This window comes from Seriola dumerili, unplaced genomic scaffold (genome assembly GCF_002260705.1).
Source record: "Seriola dumerili isolate Sdu_G_001 unplaced genomic scaffold, Sdu_1.0 BDQW01000056.1, whole genome shotgun sequence".
Taxonomy (NCBI): domain Eukaryota; kingdom Metazoa; phylum Chordata; class Actinopteri; order Carangiformes; family Carangidae; genus Seriola; species Seriola dumerili.
In genome coordinates, this window is record NW_019174311.1 from 1025525 (window position 1) to 1050414 (window position 24890).

At 40.9% G+C, this 24890-nt stretch overlaps 1 protein-coding gene across 1 annotated transcript in view; it reads left to right on the top strand.

The window, feature by feature from the left end:
• Positions 1-3681: 3681 nt before the first annotated feature.
• The window catches only part of LOC111219186, a gene marked incomplete at its 3' end in the record, with an annotated part of 30804 nt that continues 9595 nt past the window's right edge, over positions 3682-24890 (top strand). The window contains exons 1-15 of the mRNA XM_022741800.1: positions 3682-3878; positions 12979-13176; positions 13320-13649; positions 14625-14814; positions 15415-15765; positions 16470-16590; positions 16774-16867; positions 17167-17253; positions 18037-18153; positions 18237-18335; positions 18600-18751; positions 20702-20840; positions 22485-22607; positions 22698-22895; positions 23781-24454. Coding sequence (XP_022597521.1) covers positions 3876-3878; positions 12979-13176; positions 13320-13649; positions 14625-14814; positions 15415-15765; positions 16470-16590; positions 16774-16867; positions 17167-17253; positions 18037-18153; positions 18237-18335; positions 18600-18751; positions 20702-20840; positions 22485-22607; positions 22698-22895; positions 23781-24454 — 2876 coding nt within the window. The remainder of the gene's footprint in view (positions 3879-12978; positions 13177-13319; positions 13650-14624; positions 14815-15414; positions 15766-16469; positions 16591-16773; positions 16868-17166; positions 17254-18036; positions 18154-18236; positions 18336-18599; positions 18752-20701; positions 20841-22484; positions 22608-22697; positions 22896-23780; positions 24455-24890) is intronic.

Below are 24890 nucleotides of genomic sequence, written 5' to 3' on the forward strand. Positions count from 1 at the left end.
AGGTGTATGACACATCAAAACCATTCATTCCTTCATTCATACAAGACAGTTCTCAATACTCAGTGTTTCACACAAATTTTAATATTTAAAAAGTGTTGAAGCTCCAAACTCAGGTCACAGTTGTGAAGTTGCATGTGCAGGTGTCACTCTCATACACAGTTTGTGACTTTTTGATGTACTGAAAAAGCTCTACAGATCAGATAGGATTTATAAAAAATCGTTACTCCTTTTTCAACATTAGGCGATTACTAATAACATCCTTTATGGTCCCTCTCCACCCGATCCTGGGAATATTAAGGTGTTACTCTCACTCGATGCTGAAAAAGTGTTTGATCAGGTGGAGTGGGACTATCTTTTCAAGACCCTAGAGGTTTTTAATTTCAACCCTAAATTAAAAAGATTAAAATTCTGTATACTCTTCCAGTGGTTGCAGTACGCACCAATAACAACCTATCCACCTACTAGCTCAAACGGGGTACGAGGCAGGTATGCCCTCTTTTACCGCTCCTGTTTGCTGTTGCACTTGAGCCGCTGGCACCAGCTCTGAGACAGAGCACTTCTAGCAAGGCGATTCACCGGGCTAGTTCAGAGCACAAAGTTTCAGATGACATGTTATTGTTTATAACGGACCCCCTGTCAAGTTTTCCTGGAATACTGGCTTTACTTGCAAAGTTCGGAAGAATATCTGGTTATAAAATTAACCTTCGGGAAAGTGGACTTATGCCTATTATCTCTGTGGATGCGATGCATTTTGGTTCAGCTCCCTTTAAAATCCGCCCTAAAAAATTCAAATATTTAGGTATATGGATTACACCACAATGATCTCTATAAGGCTAACTATCAACCCCTGTTATCTGATCTTAAGCAAGACCTTGAGCGCTGGGACCAGCGGCCTCTCTGCTTAGGGGGTTGGATCAATACAATTAAGATGAATGTGCTCCCTAAATTTATTTATTTATTCCAATGTCTTCCTATGTTTTTTTTCCAATTTGAATGATCAGATATTATCGTATACATGGCATAAAAAAACACCCAGGATCAATAAAAACATATTGCAGAGGAGAGGTATGGCACTTCCAAATTTTATGTACTACCACTGGGCTGCCACTATAAGAGAACTGTTGTATTGGATGGGGAATGATGTCACTGTCACATAGTCTTGAATGGGTGGTGCTGGAGAGGGCATCCATTGGGTCTACTTCCCCAGTAACTTAACTACGTATGTTCCAAATTACAGTTTAATCAGCCTATGTCAACCTTCACCTCTAATCCAGTTGTTATCCATTCAGTCAAAACCTGGATGGATCAGTGATGGACGAGGCTTTTCGTATCTGGTCAAGAAATGGAATTGGTGCACTATATGATCTCTATATATGAAACAGGTTTGCCTCCTTTTTACAGTTAGCACAGAAATTGAATCTTCATATGTCCCATTTCTACAGCTATTTACAACTAAGAGGTTTTATGGCCTCTAACTCTGCCTGCTTCCCATTGTGCCCTCCTGTAACTCTGCTAGACACAATTTTTAAATGTGAAGTTGACTCAAAACAAATTATAAGCAGCATTTACACATTACTTAACACACATAATGTGAACAATCTGGATTCTCTCCGAAACAAATGGGAAACGGACCTAGATGAAACAATTTCAGAAGCAATCTGGCAAAAAATTATACAGAGAATTTACTCCTCCTCGATATGCCTTAGGCACACTGCGGTTCAGTTTAAAATAGTGCATCGTCTTCACTGGACCAAAGACACACAATCTAAGATTAAGACGGATATTGAACCTACATGTGATCGAAGCAAGCAAAATCCCGCCACACTGCTACACATGTTTTGATCATGTCCCAAACTGTAAAATTTTTCTATCTTTGAGACATTCTCAAAAATATGTGGGAAAACAATAGACGCATCCAAACTGATTTCACTGTTTGGTGTGGTTCTGGTGGATGCTCCTCTCCCTGGGTGCTATATAATAGCCTTTTGCTCTCTGTTGGCCAGAGGCTTATTTTGTTCAAATGGAAGGATGCTACCCCTCCAACATACGGCCAGTGGATTAGAGACGTTATATGTCATATTCACCTAGAAAAAAATTAGATACACCATTAGGGGGTCCACCAGTGCCAGCGCAATGAGCGCATACGTATCCAGAAGTCAGTACATTAACACACACAAGCAGTCTCTATCACGCTGTATTAAGATAGTGGGGTGTGTATATGCGCAGTGTGTATATGCATGTTTTTGGTGTGCACGTGAAGTTTTCATTGTGTATGTGGTTAATTTGATGTGTATGTGCACACTTTCATGGTGTTTTACCCTAATCGGCCTCCCATGAATAAGCCTACTTTCTTGTGAGCATGCGAAACTTTCTTGTGACTTAACTGTCCCATGTTGAAGTTGTATGTTTTTGGTAACATGTTTGAAAATAAAAAAGACCTTGATCAAAAAAAAAAAAAAGAAAAAGCTCTACAGGAATGTGCTGCATGGACTCGTCTGTCTCACACTCTGGGTCAGAGAGAGAGAGAGAGACTTCACTATCAGTCTATCTCTCTCTGTCACTCTTTGTCTCTTCTTTGACATGACCAGTTCAAACATACAGACACAAGATCTTCCTGCTACTGGTTCACAGCAGCTGCCGTCCGTATGATGTTTCACCCGATATCATCGCCTCTTTTTCTTTCCTTCTCACGTCTTCTCTTCTCCTCAAGTCCTGCTTTGCTCCGTCTCTTCTCTTGTTTCAATTACTCTTTGAAATACCTTAACTTTAACTCAGCTTTTTGTTTGTGTTGTATATACGCAAGTTAAATGTGATTAATATGAAGCCTCTTCAGAATTCATGTGTCTCCTCTCTTCCCACTTTTTGATTGTTCACATTGTCGATGCCCTCTTTCAGTTTGTCCTCGCGATGATCTTTTGACAGGGAGAGAGAGGCAGTGGTGGATGGTGGTTTTGCTGCCACGGTGACAGCATTGAGTATATCAAGGACATGCTGCTGTGGCTTTGATTGTGTTAGCCAGCGGATCAGCCCTCTGGGAAGCTGATTGATTCCGTTCTGATTTTAGAGGTTTGGACAGATGAATGAAATGAGAAAAAGAGCTAACTGTGTTTTGTCTTTTTTTCTTTCTAATTCTTAGTTGAGACCTAAAAGCTGCTCATGTGTACTGTGGAAGTATTGGTTAAGTAAATACAGGTTCAGTGTATAGAAGCATAAGTAAAGGTCCATATGATTAAACAGTACATTTTACATATTTTAAAATGTATTTGTATTTATTTATGTCCAGTCTGCATGATTGTAAAAGCATTGTGATTTCTTGTGTGTGTGTGTGTGTGTGTGTGTGTGAGAGAGAGAGAAGATAATACAAAGAAAAATTTAAAAAGAATTGTGCTTGCATGTACTTGGAGGTTTCTCTTTTATCTCCCTTTTCTATCTCTTTTCTCTCTCTTTCTCCCTCCCATTCTCAGCCCTCCTCGTGTTTGGTCACACTGCCCCTCTCAGACAAACATAGTGCCCGGCACTCGAGGTGCTGCGAGAGGAAGAGAGCAAACAGAGAGAGACAGAGAAGCAGAGACAGAAAGCAGAAAGAGCACAATAAATCAGACAGGGAGAGAGAGAGAGAGAGTGAAGGAGGAAACAAGACAAATCACAGACTAAGTGCAGTGCAGCTGAGGACTCAACGAATGCTCGTCCAGCTGGCTTAAGGTTGTCCACACTCACTGGGCTGTGAACGAGTGTCTGGGCAGAATGGATTACATTTTGGTCCAGCAGCCTCGGAGCAGCAGCAGCAGCTCTGTAGACGACCATCCCTCCTTTTGGATTATTTCAGCTGCCGCTGCTGTTGTGATGAATGGGAATGACAGCACACGAACAGGAAAATGGTAATGTTACAGTCTGCTCAGTTTGCTGTGAGACGCCTTTATTTCCACCCTGTTCTGTCTTTGTTCAGAGTGAACACAGGAATTTTTTTTTTTCAGTGGTTATAAGGAATACATGTTGAATCATATTTAAACTTTAAAATTGAATCTTAGATGACATCCTCTTTCCTCTCTGGCTGTTATAGAGTAGCTGTTACTAACAGGCTAAGACCTTTGATTTCATTTTACTAATTTATAGCTTTGACATCTCTCTGTCGAACCCTGAGGCTGTAGTCATATGAACAAACCTGTCAGAGGGTGTTGGAGGTCCTGTGGAGTTTCTGTTTTGTGCCATTCAGCTCATCATTTTCCTGAGCGAGATGGCGGAGGAGGGAGAGGAGCTTCTTGCTTCTCCTGCTTTAGAAGTTGACTTGAAATTCTTGAGTAACTGTTGATTAATGGATCAGCTGATTCATTTTGATAACTGATTACTTTTGTTGTCATTTATCAAGCAAAAATGTTGAACATCAGCTGATTAAGATTTTCTGATTCCCTAAGGTTTTGAACTATTGGTTGGACAAACAGTTCATTGAGACATCACCTTTCACCCTGAAAACATGTAATGGGTATTTTTCACTAATTTGAGTTTGGAAAAAAAATCATGAAAGTCAGTGGAAAGTGAAACATTCCAGGTACAGCACTGTTTCCTTTTTAAATTGTCTTGCAGCATCATTTATTTATTATGTCCTGACAAGCAGCCCTTTATGTTGAAACATGCACGTACTCTGACTGTGTCACACACACAGCATAGCTCCCATAGCTTATACTGGCTGCTGCTCTCTGCAGGAGTGTTTGGACTCAAGGTGAAGGTCTCAGGTTACCAAGCATAGAGACAGATTCCACAAACCAGCCACTGTATCTGCCTCTTTCCTGGATCCCCACTTACTGGAATGCAAGTCATTCAAGAGCTAGAACGGATCTGGTATGAAGAAACCATCCTACAGCGTCAGGGAGGTAACGTTGGAGATCAGCGCCATCTGATGTAGAGATTTGATCTGAGAAGGTCTGTGTTTACTGTTGAGAATCTCAGCCTGCAGATCCTAATGAGGAAATTCCTAAATGAATGTATTTTCTATGTGTTGTTACACACTTGGCTGCAGAGACGGTGTGACCTGCTTATACATAAAGTTGATTTTGTTTGGCACTCACCGACTGGGAGGATGATGTTCGGTAGGGAGCTGAATTTTAAAATGCCCGCCCAGCTCTCCTGTAGGTTTGATTTGGCAGGGCTCTGTGTGTGTGTGTGTGTGTGTGTGTGTGTGTGTGTGTGTGTGTGTGTGTGTGTGTGTGTGTGTGTGTGTTTTTCCCAACCTCTTTCCTGCAAATGCTCCATGTTGTTGGAACCAGAGTCCATTAACCCGACTATTCCTGCTCTGGGAGTGACCTCAATGTTTGGGTATTTGTTCCTGTGTTGACCAGGAGTATCTTTTCTCTCAGCAGAAAGACGTCTTGTCCCCTGCTAGTGAGTCAATGGAAAATACACAACAGTCAGCTCAACAGCCCTGTTTGCAAAACTACAAATCATCTTTACCTGGAGCCTCCTAGTTTAGTTTAAAAGACACACAAACTCCATCAATCCCATGTGCATATTAACTGTATAAGTGTCTCAACCTGGCAACACAAGCTTGTTGGAGGCTGTATGGTAGACAGCTCTACTGCCACACACAACAATGCACACACGCACATTGACAGACACACACAAACACTATTTTACTTTTTTGATATTCACCTTCAAAATAAGAGTCTCAACCAGGTAAAAAGAACTTACTGGAGGTTCTGTTGGGCAGCTCTACTGCTGCACACAAACACACACACACACACACACACACACACACACACACACACAAACATACACACACACACATATTGACAGAAACACACAAACACTATCTCCAATGGATTAACCTTCAAAATAAAAGTCATAACATGGTAAGAGGGAATTATTCACTCTGTTGTACAAAAGCTTATGCAATTTATACTCCCAAACACAGAAGCACAGACACTTTCAAAATAAGAGTCTCAAAAAGGTTAGAGGTAAGGTAGGTCATAAAAGTTCAATCTTAGAAGCTACCGTCTATATGGGGATATAGTGGTATAGCTTTATTGCAGATCAACTTCTGTTAGGGAATGTATGTGTGTATACATGTACATCTGTGTATACATGTCTTGCTATGCTTGTGGGGACAAATCTGGGTTTGAAACCATCAGTGTGAGGTTATTTTTGCCAGTCGTTACAACTTCAAAAGGCTTTTTGAGTGACACCTGCAGTGACTGAGGTCAGTGTCAGAATAAGTCTCTACGACATGAATGAAACTGACAGTAACGCCCTTTGTACGGATTGAAACGTGAAGTACACGCACCAAGCAGCAGGCACATTCAAAATTTCTCCAGGATTTTTTTTGTTATTATGACTCCTAAATCATGTGATAGGATAATTATGTGATCTTTAGGTGCCAGTACACCTTTAAGAATTAAAAAGATTGAATGTCATGTATTTCAGTGTGAGGTGTGATGAGTGTGACAGAGCGTTGTTAATCTGTGTTTTTTATGTATGTAATCATTTCTGCTTGTTAATTATGAAATCTGCTGGTGTGAGTTACTTTAAGCACAGCTGTGGGCTAATTACAGATGAGACGTGTGTGTCAGTGAAAGCTAAGTCTCACTTTGCTGTAATAACACGCCACACACACACACACACACACACAGAAAGAGAGAGAGAGAAAGAGCGGAGACACGTCAGCTCACTCATGATTAGTTTAAAGATGTGCTTAAAGCCTCAGCTCATTCATGATTCCCTGACGTGTTTTTAATGACTTAAACACAGGCCTCACTGCGTCCTGACTGCTGCTTTTCTGCCACCCTCAAACCGTCCTGCTGATCGAGGTCAACATGATTAGTGTTTTCCTTCCGCAAGCTCCAATTTGCAGATCCCCGTGAAGCTACTAAATATACTGTCTGGCCCTTCCAGTGTCTCAGTGGTCATGTACAGCAGCTCTGCTCAGTGTTTATGTCCAGCTCCAGGGTTATATGGTTTGTGCCTGTGCTCAGGTGTCATCAGGTGTGTTGAGGTAGAGACCCACAAAATGCTGCATTCAGAAAAAGAACGAAAGAAGATTTAAAAAGAAAAAAAACTTTTTAACTTTGTTTGTACCTTTTAGTCTAACGGTGCAGCTTTTAGGCTAAAAGGTACAACATCTATTAGGTACATCCATTTACTCCAGAAAAGTGAAGCCCCCCTGACACAAGATGGAATTTGGGACCTTTTTTTATATATATATCTTTTCATGCTGCAGATTTACAGAAGTTCTAAATAGCACAGAATATTAAATATTTACACAACTAGAAGGACACTCAGAGAGCGCAGACCTCCACCAAGGCTAATGTCAAACAACATACACCAGACTTCATTGAAACAAAATAAAATTCACAATGAATGAGCTGCATCTGTCCTAGAATAAGTGGTTCCTCCCTGGCCCAGGCCCCGTCCCTGCACAAAGTTCAGTTCAAACCGGTTCAGTACTTTCTGCGTAATCCTGCTGATAATAGATAGAATATAAAATAAACAGACACGGATGAAAACATAATCTCCTTGGCAGAGGTTAAAAAGAGAAAAGATCTGATACAGTGTGTGTTGTCATTTCACGTCTCTATTTCTATAGTGACAATAAAGGAAAAAGATAAATCCTAATAAATAAACGTAATTTGGGGATAAAATTTCAATAAAATTTAAATATGGGTCCTTCAACACAGAAGACAAACAGGAATAAAACATAGTAAAGAGGGGCCCTTAATTATGCTAATTAGTAATTTAATTGTAGTTGAGGGTTGAGGGTTGGATATTAGTTCAAAGCTGAAAGAAGTTCTTGAATAGTTTTGACATGTTGCTTTTCACCATGAAAGAATCTCAATCTGTTTTAACTCTTCATCAGTTCACGCATTGTGAAACGTTCCTGGTGCGACACTCTGCTGTGCTTTATTGATTGTTCTGTGGTTTGTCACTCGCGCAGCTTTTGCGTCAGCGCTAATCTGTTTATTGCACAATTGAATTTTTGTCCAAATGACAAAATAGTTAAGATTGTTTGTCACTGTCAGTAGTTCTTGGTCAGGTCACATGTTTGCAGAGAGCTGTTGTCTGTCAGAAAGTTATCTTTTTTAGTGAATGGCTCAGCAGAGCAGCAGGCTGAAGACACACCCAGGTCATCACATGTTAGTGAGGGAGTCCTTCCTGCTGAAAAGAACAGAGCAGAGGCAAAATGTCTGCTGTTTTAGTTTGTTTTTGAGGTTGTGCATTGTAACCTTGTTTATTTCACAGCACCTCCCAGTTCCTGTTTTTTTTTTACTATGGGTGGAATTACAACACTTGAAGCTCATCCTCGACTTCAGTCCAAAAATGTCAAGCTGAGTGGACAGAAGTGATCACAGTATGACTGAAAAGACAAATCTTGATCAAAGTTCCTGAAAAGTCCAGACTGATGGAGATCATTCCATAACACTCAGAAGATAAAAAACTCCTCCCTTCATTTCTGTCCTTCAGCTTTTCTCTGTGTGGGCAGCAGACAGCAGCATTTTAAATAGTTTGTGTAATCCAGTCGGGAATCTGTGTATATCAGCTCAGATGGTAAACCACAGATGTAAACACAGGAAACCGACTCTTTTCATTCTTATTTAGAAGCTCTATCAGCATCTGAAATGCTTTGAAGTTTGGCCAAATCACATCAGTTGTGCTTATTGTCCTTTACATATTTCTCAAGAATGTTACTTGTGAGGATACTTCATAAACTGATGGGATGTACAGTAATTATATAAATAATGAAGTTGAAGTTAGTGTCATGAACATTGTCATTTCTGGAATCAAATGCTTTTAATATTTTTTCCAGTTAATTTTCTATTTCTGTCCCTCATAAACTCCTAATCCTGAATTCAAGATTAATTTATAGTGACAGTATTGTTGTTTTCAGTCTTTCCAAGATGTAGTTAGTCCTCATCTATTACCACGGTTGAAATTAGGGATGGAACAGTTCATGAAAGAAATCCATCCCATTCGGTTTGCTTGTCTCGGTTCGGGGCATGTGTGTATTGTTCCGCTCAGGTTATGTGCAAAAAAGCCTTGCGTCAGTAAACCAGTGAAGTTTTGTTCATGCTAGCGGCAACATGTCCAATATGTTGGCTCACCTGACCCAGTGTGTCAATTGACAGCGCAAGGAGTTGAGAGTCCTTGAGAGTCAGTGAAAAGTCAGACAGGGCAAATTGGGGGGGGGGGGGTAACAAATGTGAATAACTATATATAGAGATGATATATATTATAAAGGGACAATGGAGTCACCTGGTGGCCTACTTTAGTGGATGTGTATCATGTAGTCGCAACATCCTTGTTTGAAACCAGGCCGGGGACTTTTACTGCATGTCATCTAAAAACAGTAATGTCACAGTTCAAGACACACTGCAGAAGGGGATAAAAGTCCCACAGGAATGTATGAAGTCACCATGGATGCTTTTATTTTTTTCATTGTAAAATATTTTGTTCTTGTCCAGGCAGGAAGCTGCCTGACATCAGGAATGTTCAAAGACTATTTCTGTTTCATAATGATACTGGGCAGAGATTGTCAAACTGTCTTCAGCTCGCGCTCTGGGACATCTTATCCAGAGTAATGTGAGCATCGTCATTTATTTCAGTGGCTGAGTGAGAGAGGTCTGGGTGTTTATATAGAGCTGTGTGAATCTGCAGCAACAGTGTGCTGGCCCGGGCAGAGAGACAGGTCCATACAGCTCATACACCACATACTGGAAACAGACTCTCAAATAAACACACACACACTCAACAATGCATTCATGGTTTTACAGCATTACATTTTCAAGTCAGTATTTAAATAACTGACATAGAGTAACCAGTAACCAGCTGACTCATATTACCAGCAGAGTTCATTAAATTTAAATTTCACTCTCATAAGCTCTACAAAGGCTTTTTAGCCTTGGCATGTTTATTCATCCAGTAGAGAGCACACAGCATCAGTTTCCTTCTTAAGATCACATTTACATTTCAGCTATTTTCAAGCTGACCTTTGTCAAATATCATCAGCCCAAATATAGAGTCCCTAAGTGAGAAAAACAGTGGAAGTCACTGACATTATTTGATGATGAAGCAGGTGCTCGTTGTCTTCAGGATGGGAAAACAATGAATTTAAAATTCATGAGCTTTGAGCTAAAATTGCTCACAGTACATAATGTGCTTCTGAGCCTCCAACCATCCTCACCCCCCACTTATTTGACAGCCATACCCACTGCTTCCATTACTGTCCTCCTCCTCCTTCGTGTTATCATGATGACCATTGCTGTGTTTTGTCCCAGCAGGGTGTGGCAGGACTGACCAGAAAGCTCTGAGTCACTGTGTTGTTTGTGGAGCTGTCAGGGCTGCAGACAGGCTGAGAGTCCAGCTTCAGAGTTCGGTTTCAGATGATAATGTCGCAGGATGAGATAGAGGGGGTGGTGATGAGCATTGTTGCTTGACAAAAAAAAGGGGACAGGCAGTGGGAGATACATTAGAAACAACAAACATCCAGACACAGAATAAGGAAAAGAACAGTTAGAAAGTCCATTTAGTATAGAGTGCAAGTCTTAAGGCCTTTTCAAAGATTTGCCCTTTCAAAGGTGCAGAGTAGGAGATGCACAACAGATAAGAGGGCTGGAGAGGCAGTGAGCCAGTGTTGGTGTGAGGGGACATAATTCATCAAGCCCTGACACACCCCTCTCTGTTTCCATCTGCACGTTTGTCTGTCCTCATCACTGCAGCTGTGAACCATTGAGCTGTGTGGAATGATTTAACAAAATCACAACGAGAAAATCAAAATATGACTTGAACATCTTTTGATATGAACCCAGTTTTAAATGTGTGATTGGTGGGTTTTTTGTTGTGATCACAGTTTTGTCTTGTTCTCCTGGTTCTTGTTTTTATGTCAAATAAAGGAACAGTTGGACACTTTGGGAAATACTTCCTTTCTGACTGAGAATTAGAGGAAAAGATTGATACCAATGGCATATCTCTCCGTTACATATCATGCTGTGACAGAAAGTGAATAAACGTAAATGTTGAACCATGAAGCATTTCCTCTGCTTCTTTCCCTACACTGACATTGGTGTTATCACATACAGTAAAAATCACTGAACACATACCTGGGAAAAAAGGGCAGCAGCATTCATGCTATGTGTCAACATTCACACATCACCCTTCCTGATGCCATATATCTCCCCACAGAGACTCCATGCATGTATATATACATTAACCCCTGAGGTCTGCTGCCGTGGCCTTTGCCAAGCTAAATAAAGCAGGGCCTAAAAGTGGGTAGCGGGCCATGAGTTCAGGTCAAAGGGAATGTGAAACTATAAACCAGGAGGCTAGCTAGCCTTGAGACCAGCCATCACACACTGTGTTTACTTGGTTGTTTGCTGACAGGCTGGCTGAATATATGTTTAATGATGAGTTTGTGTAGCTATTCTCTCAGCAGGTCAGGAGGTTGAGGACAAGGCCTCTGTAATTTACTGTAAGACCTCAGTCAGATGAAAGTGACTGACTCCAGGTTTCCTGTTGTGTAGCATTGCTGCACATCACAGAGGATATATATAATCTGTAACTTTTCCACATTAAAATGTCTAATAATGACTAGACCTATGTTATATATTTTTTTGAGTTGTGTTCATATATTTCTATCAATTCTCAAACCTAGAGAAAAATGTAATTCTAATATGGTAATGCATGTAGTCTCCTGTCAATGACATCATATCCTATATGATCATGTGTCAGTGGTTTGGTTTCCTACCAGAAGCTCAGCATTGACTTAGATACATTTTTTACATGCACTTGGTGGTTTTCACTCATTATTTGAACCAGATGAAGGATTTTAGTCGTCGGACGTCTGGATCTAAAGTTATCAGGGAAACAAACTGAGGAAATGTTAGACAGCTCAGCTCCCAGCTGCTGGAGACGTCCTGTCCTGTGTCACTGAAGAGCGTCTGTGAATCTCTGAAGTTTAAAGTGAAACAGCTTTCTGGGTGTTTCTACTGGTTTTATTCCCCTGGTGTGTTTGTTATGGAGAGGAGGACACCTCTGTGGATAATTCAGCTGCTGGTAAAAACCTCCTGAACGTCTGGTTCATAAGTTATCAGAGAAACAATCAGAACAAATGTTAGTGTCGCTCAAACACTGACTTTAAATGTCAAACTGCTTTATTCAGTGTTTTTAATGGTTCTAATCACCGGGTCTGTTTGATTTCCTGAACCACTGACACTGAAGGAATCCAAACCGGGAGGAGCTAATGGTGATGGGGATGAAGACAACAACTCCCATGATCCCACACTATTTCATGACGTCACCCAATGTCGCCTTTTTCATTGTTTTGAGAGACCCCTAGAGGCAAAGGTTACTGACTGTGTTTATGTAAATGTTTTTGTTGACTTCTGTAGTAAACAGAATTGAAGAAGAGGAGGCAACATGATAAATTGAGTCAGTTGAAAGAATTTGATTTATCATCGTTTATAAAGCAAACACATTTAAAATATTTGTTGGTTCTGGCTTCTCAGATGTGAGAATTTACTGCTTTTCTGCTGCTGTTTTATATAATTGTGAAACTTAACATTTATGAAACTGTGATGCACAGTTTTCACGATTTTCTGACATTTTTTATACTAATAAATTAATCAAAAAACAAACATAATCATTAGTTCCAGAGTACCAGCGACTGAACATAAAGATTTCATTCAAAAGGCATAAACATTTCATGCTAAAGTCAAAGTAATATAGTAGCATAGTATTTCGCAGTTTGCAGTGACTCGTTTATGTTATTGTCTTCCTTGGCATCTTCCTTGAACATGTGAATATGCGAGTGGTATGTGAAATTGCATCACATCGTAAGGTTTAAGTTTGAGAAGTTAGTGACTATTTCCATTTGAACTAAGTTTTCATCCAAGTGGTGCATTACCGTACACTGTCACTCACGGAAGATGGCTTTTCGACCTTGAAACTGATAAACAATGATTTTCCTAAGCCTCTGCTTTCTCTCCTGTGTCTCTTCAGAACCTTGATTCTCTGGAAGGCTCGATCCAGAACTTGCTCTCGGTGCTGTACCCACCCTTCGAGGCCACCGCCCCCACTCTTCTCAGTCAGCTCTTCCAAATCATTGATGGTCGTTATCAGGGAGACGCCCTGCGGTGCCTGCTGGAGTTCCTGGTCCCAGCCGAGCAGATCTTGAACATTGTGCAGCAGGCTGCATGTGTAAGTCACTGTCTTGAACTCTGCAGTGTTGAGTCAAGAGACATACATACAAAAAGTAAAACATACAAAGCTGCACTGAGATCCTCCTGCTGGACTTAATATCATAATAAAAATCTTGATATATTTGTCTTTCTCTCTTTTAGGATCAGTACTCTGATGTACTTTTCCTCTGTGAGGGCTGGCCTCTGTGTTTGCATGACCAAGTTGTCATCCACCTCGCTCCCCTCAACCCCCTGCTACTTCAGCCAGGTGACTTTTACCTCCAGGTGACACCATTTTGTGACCAGTCAGCTCGCATTGTGGTCTCCAGCCTCCTGGAAGAGGAGGGCCTTAGAGCAGAGGTAGTGGAGGAGACCCCAATCCCTGAAACTTCCTATCCTTGTATATTCAGCTGTGATTGGTTAAAGGAGATCAACCAGGGCCGCCATGGAACACCTCTCGGCCAGTGCCTACTTGCCACCGAGCAGGGCGTGGTGAGGTTACCATGGGAACGGGTGGCTCTGCCTGATTTTGTGGGCGTGCCAGAGTGTGCTGGGATTAGTATGGCCTCTGTTCCTCCTTCATATCCTCCTTTACCACCTCCGTTTCCACTTCCTCCACCTCTTCCTCATTTTTCTGAGAATTCTTCATCAAATCGTTCATTTCCTCTGTCTCCAGCAAAGGAATCTGCACAGTGTAATGTAACCATTCAAAATTCAGTTTTAACAAATTCACACCCCTCTGCCTTCTCTGTGGAGACCAGAATATGTCCAGCCAAGCACGGCATTGCTGTGTCACTCTGCCTGGTCGATACTAGTGCTGCTTCTTCAGCTAGGCTGGTCAAAGAGAAAGAAACTGACACGGAGCCTAAGCCTATAGGCTGGGTCTCCCCAAATACATGGGACAGCCGTTTTACAGGGACAGATCCAAACACAGCTACAAAAACAAGCACAGTTTCAGGTACATGCACTCCTGCAAGTACAAATACGTGCAGAGGTGCAGATAAGATTCAGATTGTTTCTGAAACTAAAGGGCAAGATAAACATAAAGTCACAAACCTGCAAGATTCAAGCCGCAGCGGGCCAGCAGGCCAAGCTGCTGCAGAAGGAGAATATATCGATATACTGCAGGCAACTATGCTTTTTGTTAAAGCTCAGTCAGTAACAGAAGAACAACAGAAATTAGAAGTGCAAAGGCAGCCACACACAAAAACCCAAGCACAAATCCAAAAATATCCACAGAAACAAGCACAAATGCAACCACATGCACAAACAGAGTCATACAGGCAAACACAAAGGCACCCAAACACACAGACATCAGCTCAGGCACAATCACAAACACATAGTCCTTCAAGATCAGAGGCTCTTGTATCATTAACGCCCAACATTTCCACAGAAGCAGGACCTCCATTTGCTCCTCACCATTCCCAGTCACACCACACTCACCACAACTCCCTTGAACCCTCTCAGTGTGTCCGCACTGTCCGCTTCTCTGAGAAACCCTGTACCCCCTGCATGACAAGGAGACAGGGCGGGAAGGTTTCCAGAGCTCAGGAGCTGAGATGTCGATACAGGGACTCCTACCAGGCTGCTATACAAAACCCTGTTACCTTTGGCCAGGAGAAGAGGGGGGATATGTTAGCTGTGCTGGAGGAGGATTGTGATTTCTCTGTGTGTGATGACAGACAGAAGCCACCAGAGACTGAAGCAGGGGATCCATGGTGTAATGTTCAAGCAATGACACATGATCATGGGATCCAAAACCAGTCTCCTGTCCCTGTTAGTGGAACCATCTGTAAGGAATCAGGAGAAGCAAACACTGTTCCATATTGGAAACCAGGAGATTCAATCACTGCCCACTGTCTGGAGTACAGGGCCACAAATCATTTAAAATATGGTGGGCTACCAGAGCAGGCGCCTGAAAAAACCACTGTGCCATTCGGGGAACCAGGGGATGCACACGCTGCCAAACCTTCTAGCTATTTACACAGTGTGAACAGAAAAACTTCAGCAGCAGGAACGTGGATAAACACTGATAGAGATTCCTCAAGTTCAAACGATCCTAAACAGTCAGATGTGATCTCTGCCAAACACCATGGATTACTGTTTAGTTCAAGTGAGATTTCAGGGATGAGCATGACCCTCAAGCCTCGTGAAAGACTTCGAAACAGAACCACAGGGATGATTCCAAAGTGTCTTACAGTGCCACAAAACAGACAAGAATGTAGGTCAGATGGAAGATGCTCTTCCCTCTCCACAGCGGTGGTGGACACCTCCGAGAAGTGTGCACTGGTCATTGTTGAAGGTCAAAATGTCAGGAGAAGAGAAAATACTGACTCCTTAGCAGAGATTCCCCAGCTTCATGTGGTCAAATGTAAAAACAGCACAGCCTTTGGACTGGTTTCACCCAAGATCAACAGGAGGAAAATGGTCATTCCAGATAGACATAGCTGTCAGACAGAGAACCTGTCACAGACAGATCCACCTCCAGCAGCAGACACACAGAGGATGTCCCAGTCTGCCTCTGCTCATCCCAGACCAGACCATCTCCCCCTAGGATCTCCAGACCCCAGATCTCACCCCCTCTATCTGGGAGTAGCATCTCTCACAGGTAAGTTAATTTGAGATGCAGTAAATTACATCAACAGCCACAATACTCATTATAACCCACATACATGGTTTGTCAGCTTCAAGAGCTACATAGTTTGTCAAAGTGTTTAAAATGACAACACAGAAAAAAAAGTAATTACTTGTTTTAATTCAAAGGTGAATTGTGTGTATTTAATTGTCTTTTGTCATGTTATCAATGCTTTTCTTTCAATTCTTTTTCTCTTTTCTCTTTTGAAATTGCAGTCAAACTAATCTACCTACCGACAGTAGTTCTTACTCTTTACTTTAGCTGTCTTCTCATATTTTCCTTTAGCTTTTTGGTCCTTTATTATTTCCTTTCTTATGCTAGTATCAGGTAGCATACTCGCACTGTTGTCTGTCAGGCCACCATTGTTTTTGCACTTTTTAAATTTAGTTTTAAGCGTCTTCCTGAAAAAACATCACAGTACTATGAAAACTAATTATTTTGTATGTCTGGGACAACATGCAGAATAGCTACTTTAATGAAAACTGTACTTCGTTATAGTTTGACTGAACCCTTTCTGTACTTCCATGTGAGACTGGAGGTGCCAAAGTACAAAATGACCTGTCTCTCTGAATGTCTCTCTTCACCAAATATTGGTATGGCTACAGGAGAAAAATCCTCTTAAACAGAGAACAGCTTTTTAGATGTTCCCTGATCTTTTCCCTCTCTAACCCCACCAGGCGGCAGAGACAGGACAAGCAGGGCAATAGTTGAGCTCTATGGAGACCACGAAGGATGGAGATCAGCTGTAACAAGCCAGGAGCTCTTTCAGATGCTGCTCTACTTCCACTCAATCACCAGGTAAGGTGTTAACATCCATATCCCTGTGAATCAATGAACGAATCAAGAAATAAATGAATTAACCAAATGATCCACCAAAAGATTCAAACAAACCCACTGTACATTTATATACCGGAAGGACATTCTGGCATCTCTGTGGTCTGTTTTGTCATGGTCACTGTTGTCTTTTATCTCTGTGTGTAGGAGAGAAATCAGAGAAGCTGGGATGACACTCATTTTTGATGCAAGGAAGACACATCCTCAACCACAGCTCTACAAGGCCTTGATGACACTTCAGGTAAGAAGCACACAAATTTCTGCATCACAGCAGATCAGAGCTCTCACACTGGAGGTCTCCTGAGCATAAACAGCATGTGACAAGATGTTTTTCCTTCACTTATCTGTAAGCAAGCATGCATCCTATATTATAATGATATACAACTTGGCCTTTAATTGAATGACTGCATAGTACAGTTCATATTAGGAAGTGTGATATAATTTTCTAGTGTTAATATCAGTTCCATTTACTTTCTTGCTCAAAATGAAACATGGATTATTGTAGTTAAATGGCAGTAATTGCGTGTGTAACTGTTGCAGGAGCAGAGTCCCCAGGCAGTGAACACTTTGGTGCTGCTGGTGGACAAGGACTGCAGCCCCCGGCCTGAGAGATGTCCTGGGGTCCAGGTCAGGTTTCACCCTTCACAAGCTTTATTATAGAACACTGCATATGGAGAAAGACTTCTGTTTGGTTTCTTACAAAGTGTTATAATCTGAATAAGTTTCTATAAATACTCTTTGATCAAAGTGTATTTCTAGTCGTGCTTGGGACAGCAATGTCCCAATGTCAGTTGGTTTGTCCGCACATCACTTTGATCCAGACTAAAAGAAAGAAACAGTATGGCTACAGACACTTACTCTCCAGAGGATGAATGCTAATGACTCTTTGAGTAGAATATCATGACAAATATTGGGTGGACTGCTATGAAACTACACCACAAAACCTTTCCTCTAGTGCCACCAGCAGGCCACACTTTTTACTGTCACTATCAGGTGTTTTTGTCTTGATCTCCAGCTGCAGCTGTTTCAACCTGCCCCTGATCTTCGAAGATTGAAGAAAATGTTTCGAGTAGCCTTCACCATGAGACGTCTTTGCATTTAAGCTAAAACCATACTGAATGAACAGTAGTCATTGTTCAGATTTGGTAAGAGGAAAGAAAAAAAAAGAAAGAAGAAAAAATATGAGCAAAACAAAAAATTCTACAGACGACCATTATGGGCCCAGTCACCTAAAACATTGCTGGCCCTCTATCCTTGATTCCAAAATATTAGCTTGGTTCCTAAACAGATGATAAAGTGGGAAGTGTTGTTTCAGTTATAAAGATTGGAAAAGCAGCTAAATAGAGTTATTTTGTTCATTAACACTGAAGCTGTGAAAACATGTTGGTGTTACTCTGTTACCTCGAGCAGACTGACTTGGTGACCACGATGAAAGCCTTGCTGAAGCTGGTGGAGGGGAGTCAGCTGAGCTCCCGCCTGGATGGCACACTGTCTCACAGCCACTGTGACTGGATGGAGCTGCACCAGGTGAGTCTCTGCCTCTCTCATTAGGCGGTGCACTAGTTTTTTCTCTTCTGTGCTCACAGTTCATTTGTGTGCACATCTTCTAGAAACTCTTCCCATTTGTATGTGATCTTCATGAGGCGTCCAGCCTGCTGCTGAGAGCCATCAGTAGGTTAGAGGAGCCCCAGAGGAGTGACACTGTGCAGGTACTGTAATGCTGTTCTTTGACTGCTTTCTTGTGATGTTATGAGTTTACCCTGTGTTATGCAACTGTCTTCATGGATAATATAGTATGAGCAGTATAGTTTTATGGGAATAATATATTGGTGAAAGTACATAGAAAAGTTTTCAAGATCATCTTCACAATATACTGTAGCAGCACAGGACGTGCTTCAAAGTTCTTGATATGAACGAGTCACATTGTTTGCTGATGTTAAATGTTTTGTTAATGTTAATGTTTTGTCCAACAGACTGTGCAGCAGTGCATGATGAGCCAGAGGACTCTGATGAGGGATGTACTGGAGGACAGCAGATTGGTCAGCCTGCAGAGAGAGGGTGGAGCTGTCCTGGCGAGGCTGAGGAAGGAGAATGACCTCAAGTATCCCCACTGTGAGGACCTCAGGTAAACACTGAGGAAAAACTCCTGCTCTTACCTGCTATATTTACATGTGCAGAAAAACCCAAGGGTTGGCCTGCAGACAGATTTGGATTGATCGTGAGATTGTCCAACAGTGACACTGTCCACTGACTTTGTTACATAGATAAAGATCACTATAAGTTAGTAGAGCATATTGCCATTTTTTAAATTCAAATACATGCACAATATCACATCTGACTTTGTACAAAAGTCAAAAGCAAAAGTAAAAGGAATAAGATGTTTTAACGACACAGGTATGGATATGTAACTGCTGAACACCTAAAACTTGCAAATAATAGGCTTTATCCCTCACTTGCTATTTGTTTTTCTGGGTTATTAATCCATGGTATTCTACCTGACTCCATTCCATCTATTATACTTGTTTCTGTGGTTAAAGATAAAGCTGGGAAATAAAACAGTTCGGAGAACTACAGGCCTGTAGCCTTAGCCAGCATCCTATCTAAAGTGCTGGAGAGAATCCCACTAAATAGGCTGGAACAGTTTGGGTTTAAATGGAATTGACATGGAACTGATATGTGTGTTTTTGCTTTTAAGGAGATTTTAGATAAATGTAAAAGGCAAATTTCCACAATTTCTATGTGTTTTATTGATGCTTCTAAAGTGTGAAATTAAATTAAAATTAAATTATACCAAAGAGGGGTTCCTAGATTTCTTGTGAGAAACGTTTTCTTGTCTGCACATCAGACAATGCAGGTTAGATGGGGAAATTTTGTATCTGATCTGTTCAATGTGAATAATGGAGTTCGTCAAGGCGGGATTTTATCTGCTTTTCTTTTTAATATTTATATGGATGATATGTCACTGCAGTTAAATGGATGTGGAACAGGGTGCGTGTTTGGTAATTCTCTCATTAACCACTTTATGTATGCAGATGATTTGGTGATTTTCTGTCCATGTAGTGCTGGTTTTGAACAGCTATATAATGCAAACAAGAGTAATATTATGATTGTCAGAAATTGGGAAGACAGAAAATTGTAATTTGCTCACTTCTTCCTGTCAGGTGTTGAATATTCAGGACATTACATAACCAATGACCTATCAGATGACAAGGACATCTACAGGCAGTGTCAAAACCTATACACACAAGCAAATATGTTGGCTCATAAATCTAGTGTGTTCAATGACTGATAAGATTTCTCTTGTAAAGCCTGTATGTAAAGGTCTGAGTATTGTGGAATGTCTTTTGTTTTGATTGGATTTTATGTGGATTTCTTTTTATTTGCTGTTGTTTTCTGCATATGGACCCCATGACATGTGTCCGTAATAAAGATATGAATGAGTACGTGTCTTTATATGTTAGTAAGCCAAGACTTTTCTTACAGTTAGAATAAGTATTGGTATATCTGGGTTATTTTCCATGAAGCCATTATTTAATCAGGTAAGTGTCAAGGTTTGCGAGGTAAGTTGGACCCAAATGCAGCCAACACATGGGAGACGGTGCAGGCAAGTTTATTTAACAAAGAACAGACATGAACAGACGTGAACAAACCCTGAACTAAACAGACGAACCAACACAGACAAAGAGGAGCACAAAGACTATATCGACACAGGAGGCAAGGTGATTGCACACAGCTGAAACACATTAGGGCGGGGCAGACCATCACTACACAGAAACAAGACCAAGACAGGAAGCCAAAACACTGAGACACACAAGGAACCAAATTACAAAATAAAACAGGAAGTGCACGGGGAAACGGAGCACAAGACAGGGAAGACTAAACTAGACACTAGAAATACCAAAAACACAGAAAACTAAATCAAGAAAGTCCAAAAAACCAAAACCCTGGAGCCTCCAGGCTGAGACCATGACAGTAAGTCACTCTGAGACTTTTTTTCAAGGGAGATCATCAGTTTTTGTTTTTTTCTGATATCTATTTACTTGTTTACTGTGATCTGCCTTTTTCCTAAATGCAGTGATGCAGTGGACTCAGTGACCCGCCTGTACAACCTGTTGGAGGAGCAGGCTCACGTCCTCGTACAGAGGTCCAACCAGTCGCTGGAACACCTGGAGTACCTGCTGCAACTCAGAGAGATGGAGGGATACTTCACCCAGGTACTGTACCCTGTCCTAACTGACCATAAATGTGCCTTTAGATCTTTAGATGAAGGCAATTTACTTTCAAACAAAATTAAGTCTCAACAGTTCAGTTATTGACCTAAGAAATGATAATGTGATAATGTGAGTTGGCCACTGCCTCTGTTTTGAAGTGAACATTATAACCAAGAGTGAAAACATGTGCAGTTGCGCATTCCCCTTTACAAATGATCAAGGATTTTATACAGTGTGAGATTGTATAAAGAACTAGAATATTCCTGGAGAAATTTAGAATTTTTAATGTGCCTGCTACTTGGTGCGTGTACTTTACTCCTCTCATTTCAATCTGTACAAAGGACGTTACTGTCAGTTTCATTCATGTTGTAGAGACTTATCCTGACACACGTACATGCCCTAACAGAAGTTGGTCTACAATAAAGTTATACCACTATATCCCCATATAGACGGTAGCTTCCAAGATCGACCTTTTATGACCTACCTTACCTTTGAAAGTGTCTGTGCCTCTGTGTTTGGCAGTATATATTGCTTAAGGTTTTATACAACAGAGCCAATAATTGCTTATTACCATGTTTAGATTTTTATTTTGAAGGTTAATCCAATTCATGGAGATGGTGCTTATGTGTTTCTGTCAATATATATATATATATATATATATATATATATATATATATATATATATATATATATATATATATATATATATATATATATATATATATATATATATATATATGTGTGTGTGTGTGTGTGTGTAAGAGAGAGAGTCTGGCTGTCAAAGACACAGAGCTCACGCAAATCTATGAGAGAAAGGGATCAGCAAATCTCTCAAACTCCTGCCATTTAATACAAAACAGTACATAATATCAGCAAAATGATCACATGTTCAGTGCCACAAGACTCTCCTGAACACCTCTTTGTGTTTTTGAGCCAAAAATGTGGAATTGGAGCGAGTTACAAAAAAGGGTCTGTTCTGGTTTTGTCCTGAAATCAGCTCCTGAATATGTATTGCAGTCTATGGGGCAGTTGGAGGGTACTCCCATCAGTTTGAGGCTGACAGTTTAAAGTCTCTGTGTCTCTGTGCTAAGGTAGACACTTTGTATGAAACAGGACAAATTTGTTTACTAATGTCAAGATCGAAATATGTGGCCGTAAAGACGAGTTACACAGATTTTTTTCAGACAAATTTGAGAGCTTCTCCCACTCTAGCGATGATGTCATCCACTCTAGCCCTGAACATTCTGTACAATACACACCCATTATAAACTCAAGAAAAAGCATGAAACTAAAACTGTGATAAAACTGTTTGAGATATATAAAAAGTTGAATACAAGTTTAATAGCTGAAAGTCTTGTGAACATTTTAAAGTTTGAATGAAGTCTGTAGCTGAAAGTATGCTGAAGTAGTTGAAGTTTAAAGAGGCTGAAAGTTTCAAGGATTTGAACATTGTATTTATTCATCAATCCCACCAGTAAAGAGAAACTGACAACAACCTATAGTGGGTTTGCTTTATTCAGCAATCCCACCAATACTAAAGATTTGAATAAGTATGCAGGATAATAATATGTGCCTGCAATGCTATTGCATTGCAGGCACATAATAATAACCAAACACAACATTGTTCTGCATCTTCCGTCCCTGCAGATGCAGCAGTGGTTTAATGTAGAAGGAGAGCGCCACCTGCTGGAGGCAGAATCAGTCGAAGACTCTGGAGACAGAATGGAGCAGATCCTAAACAGCTTCACTGGTTTCCTTATTGAAGCTAATGTGAGTCTAAATTTTCTTGCGTCTGCCATTGTGTCTGTATTTATATTCCTGGTGTTTCTCTTTCTGAATCTCTTTCCTCTCCTTCCCCAGGACCGAAGACACCACTCCTTGTCACTAGTGTCAGAGGCAGAGAAGCTCCAGCGGAGCGGGCTCTCCTATCCAGAGACAGAGACATTCTGGACTCTTGCCTGCACCTTCAAGTCAGGCCTGGAGGACTTCCTGTGCAGGGCAGAGGCCTGTGGCAGAGAGCTGCAGATCATGGTCAACGTGTGTGATTTTTGTGAGCAGGTTTGTATAAGATTAGTATTTAGAAATCAAGCACATGAGATCAACTCTTGCCCTGTAGGAGAAACCCACAGACACTGGTTTGTTGAATTGATTGATCACTCAGTTGCTCTGTTAAATTTATCTGTTACTCTTGCAAGTACCCTTTTTGGAAGGAATGCAGCTACAGTGTATAAAGGTTTATATTCACCTATACATTTAAATGTAGAATATTATAGGGTCAAATTAACCAGTCACAAACAAATGTAACTTGTATTTTGCACTTGTACTAAACTGAAGTACATTCTAAAATCAATAATTCTGCTTTAAATGAATCAGGTTTTTTAAGTATTTCTAGTCAAGAAGAATTATAAAGTCATAATAAATGCTGCTTTGGATGCACCTTTGTATAGCAATCTCAAACTCATTTTAACAGATCATCACTTATAATACTGAAATTGACACTTTTGCTCAAACCAAATATATTTAGATATCTGTCTATCATGTTCAGAGCTACTGTGTGTATATTTGTTTTTTCAAGGATATTAGGGAATTAAGGGAAAAAGGCAATACTCTAGCATTAATGAAGTCCAACATTAAAGAGCTGACAATGTGCTGACTCTTCTCTATGTGAACCTTCATCAGAGCATACATTACATGGCATTTAGTTCTCTGTTTCAAACAAGACATCATGCAAACAACAATCAACAGGAAAACAATGACACCTGTTTTACTCTTGTACTTTTTCACCATTTCTTGAGTAGTTTTAAACATAGGTGAAATCTTACTGTTACTTGAATAACATTTGAGTCAAGTTACAACACTACACTGAGTACAGGAGCATTATATAAACAAAGAAAATAAGAACATGTTTTTTGTATAGTAAAAGAAATCCTCTTTTACCACCAGGCTGTGGCTCTGGCCAGTGAATGCACTGATTACCTGGACCAGAGTCAATCAAACATTCAGCCAATACAACAGCAAATCCAAGACTCTGGACCGAGAACCCCCTCCCTTTGCCAGTCTGACCCCCCCACAGCTCAGGGCTCTGGTCCAACCACCACCAGTGTTTCACTGTCAGGCAGTGACAGCTCCATCCTTCAGACTTTCCAAGACAGGTTCCTCCAGTTTAACCCAGAGAAATTTCAGGAGGTGAAGGCAGAAGCCAGCGCTCTGCGGGGCTCCAGGGGGATGGGAGTCTGGAACGTGGCCTGGCTGAGATGTCAGGAGGCCAGACAGCAGCTTCAGGAGAGGATGCAGGATGTAGGTGGAGTTCACCACCAAAAGCCAGATTCTAGCAGCTGGAGTGAATGTCATTATGTAGATGTGGTGAGCACTAATATTCAGACAGCATCACCCAGTGGTCAGTGTCTGGTGGTACAATCGACCCCCGGGCCTCGGCACCCACAGTGGGAGGGCATCATGTCAGGAGCGGTGGATTTAGGGAAGAGGAAGCCGATTCTGGGCATGAACAGGACTAATTCAACAAATGTAGTCGGCTGTAACATCATCATCAAACCTGAGGATCATGGTGATGCTGGAACTATTCAGGAGTCAAAGGTCACTCCACAGTCACCTCACAGGTAATTTAATTTCTTTGTTCATCCATTCATATCACTAGATTAGGATTTAACCACAGTAGTTCATTCACTGTTTCTGCCACACAGTCCAGAAATATTGCTGCTAGCACTCCTTTGAGTCTTCTGCTGATATTTGTAATAAGAACACATTTTCTTTCATTCTGCATTTATCTAAAAGTGATTGTATAGGAACTGTTCCCAATCACAGAAATCCTGACACTACATAATGAATAAAAAAACAAATGCAACAAAAAGCAGCTGGATACTAAGTACTACAATAATGTATTACTCCTGGATATCTAGTTTTCCTTTTGTTCCCCCCTTAAATAGTTTCAAGGCAACTTATTCCAGTTACTGGGCTGCACCATCCATCCTGTGGATCATTTTACACATATTTTCCTTCTACAAAGCTGTGCATTTTTTTTGTAAACTTTGGGTT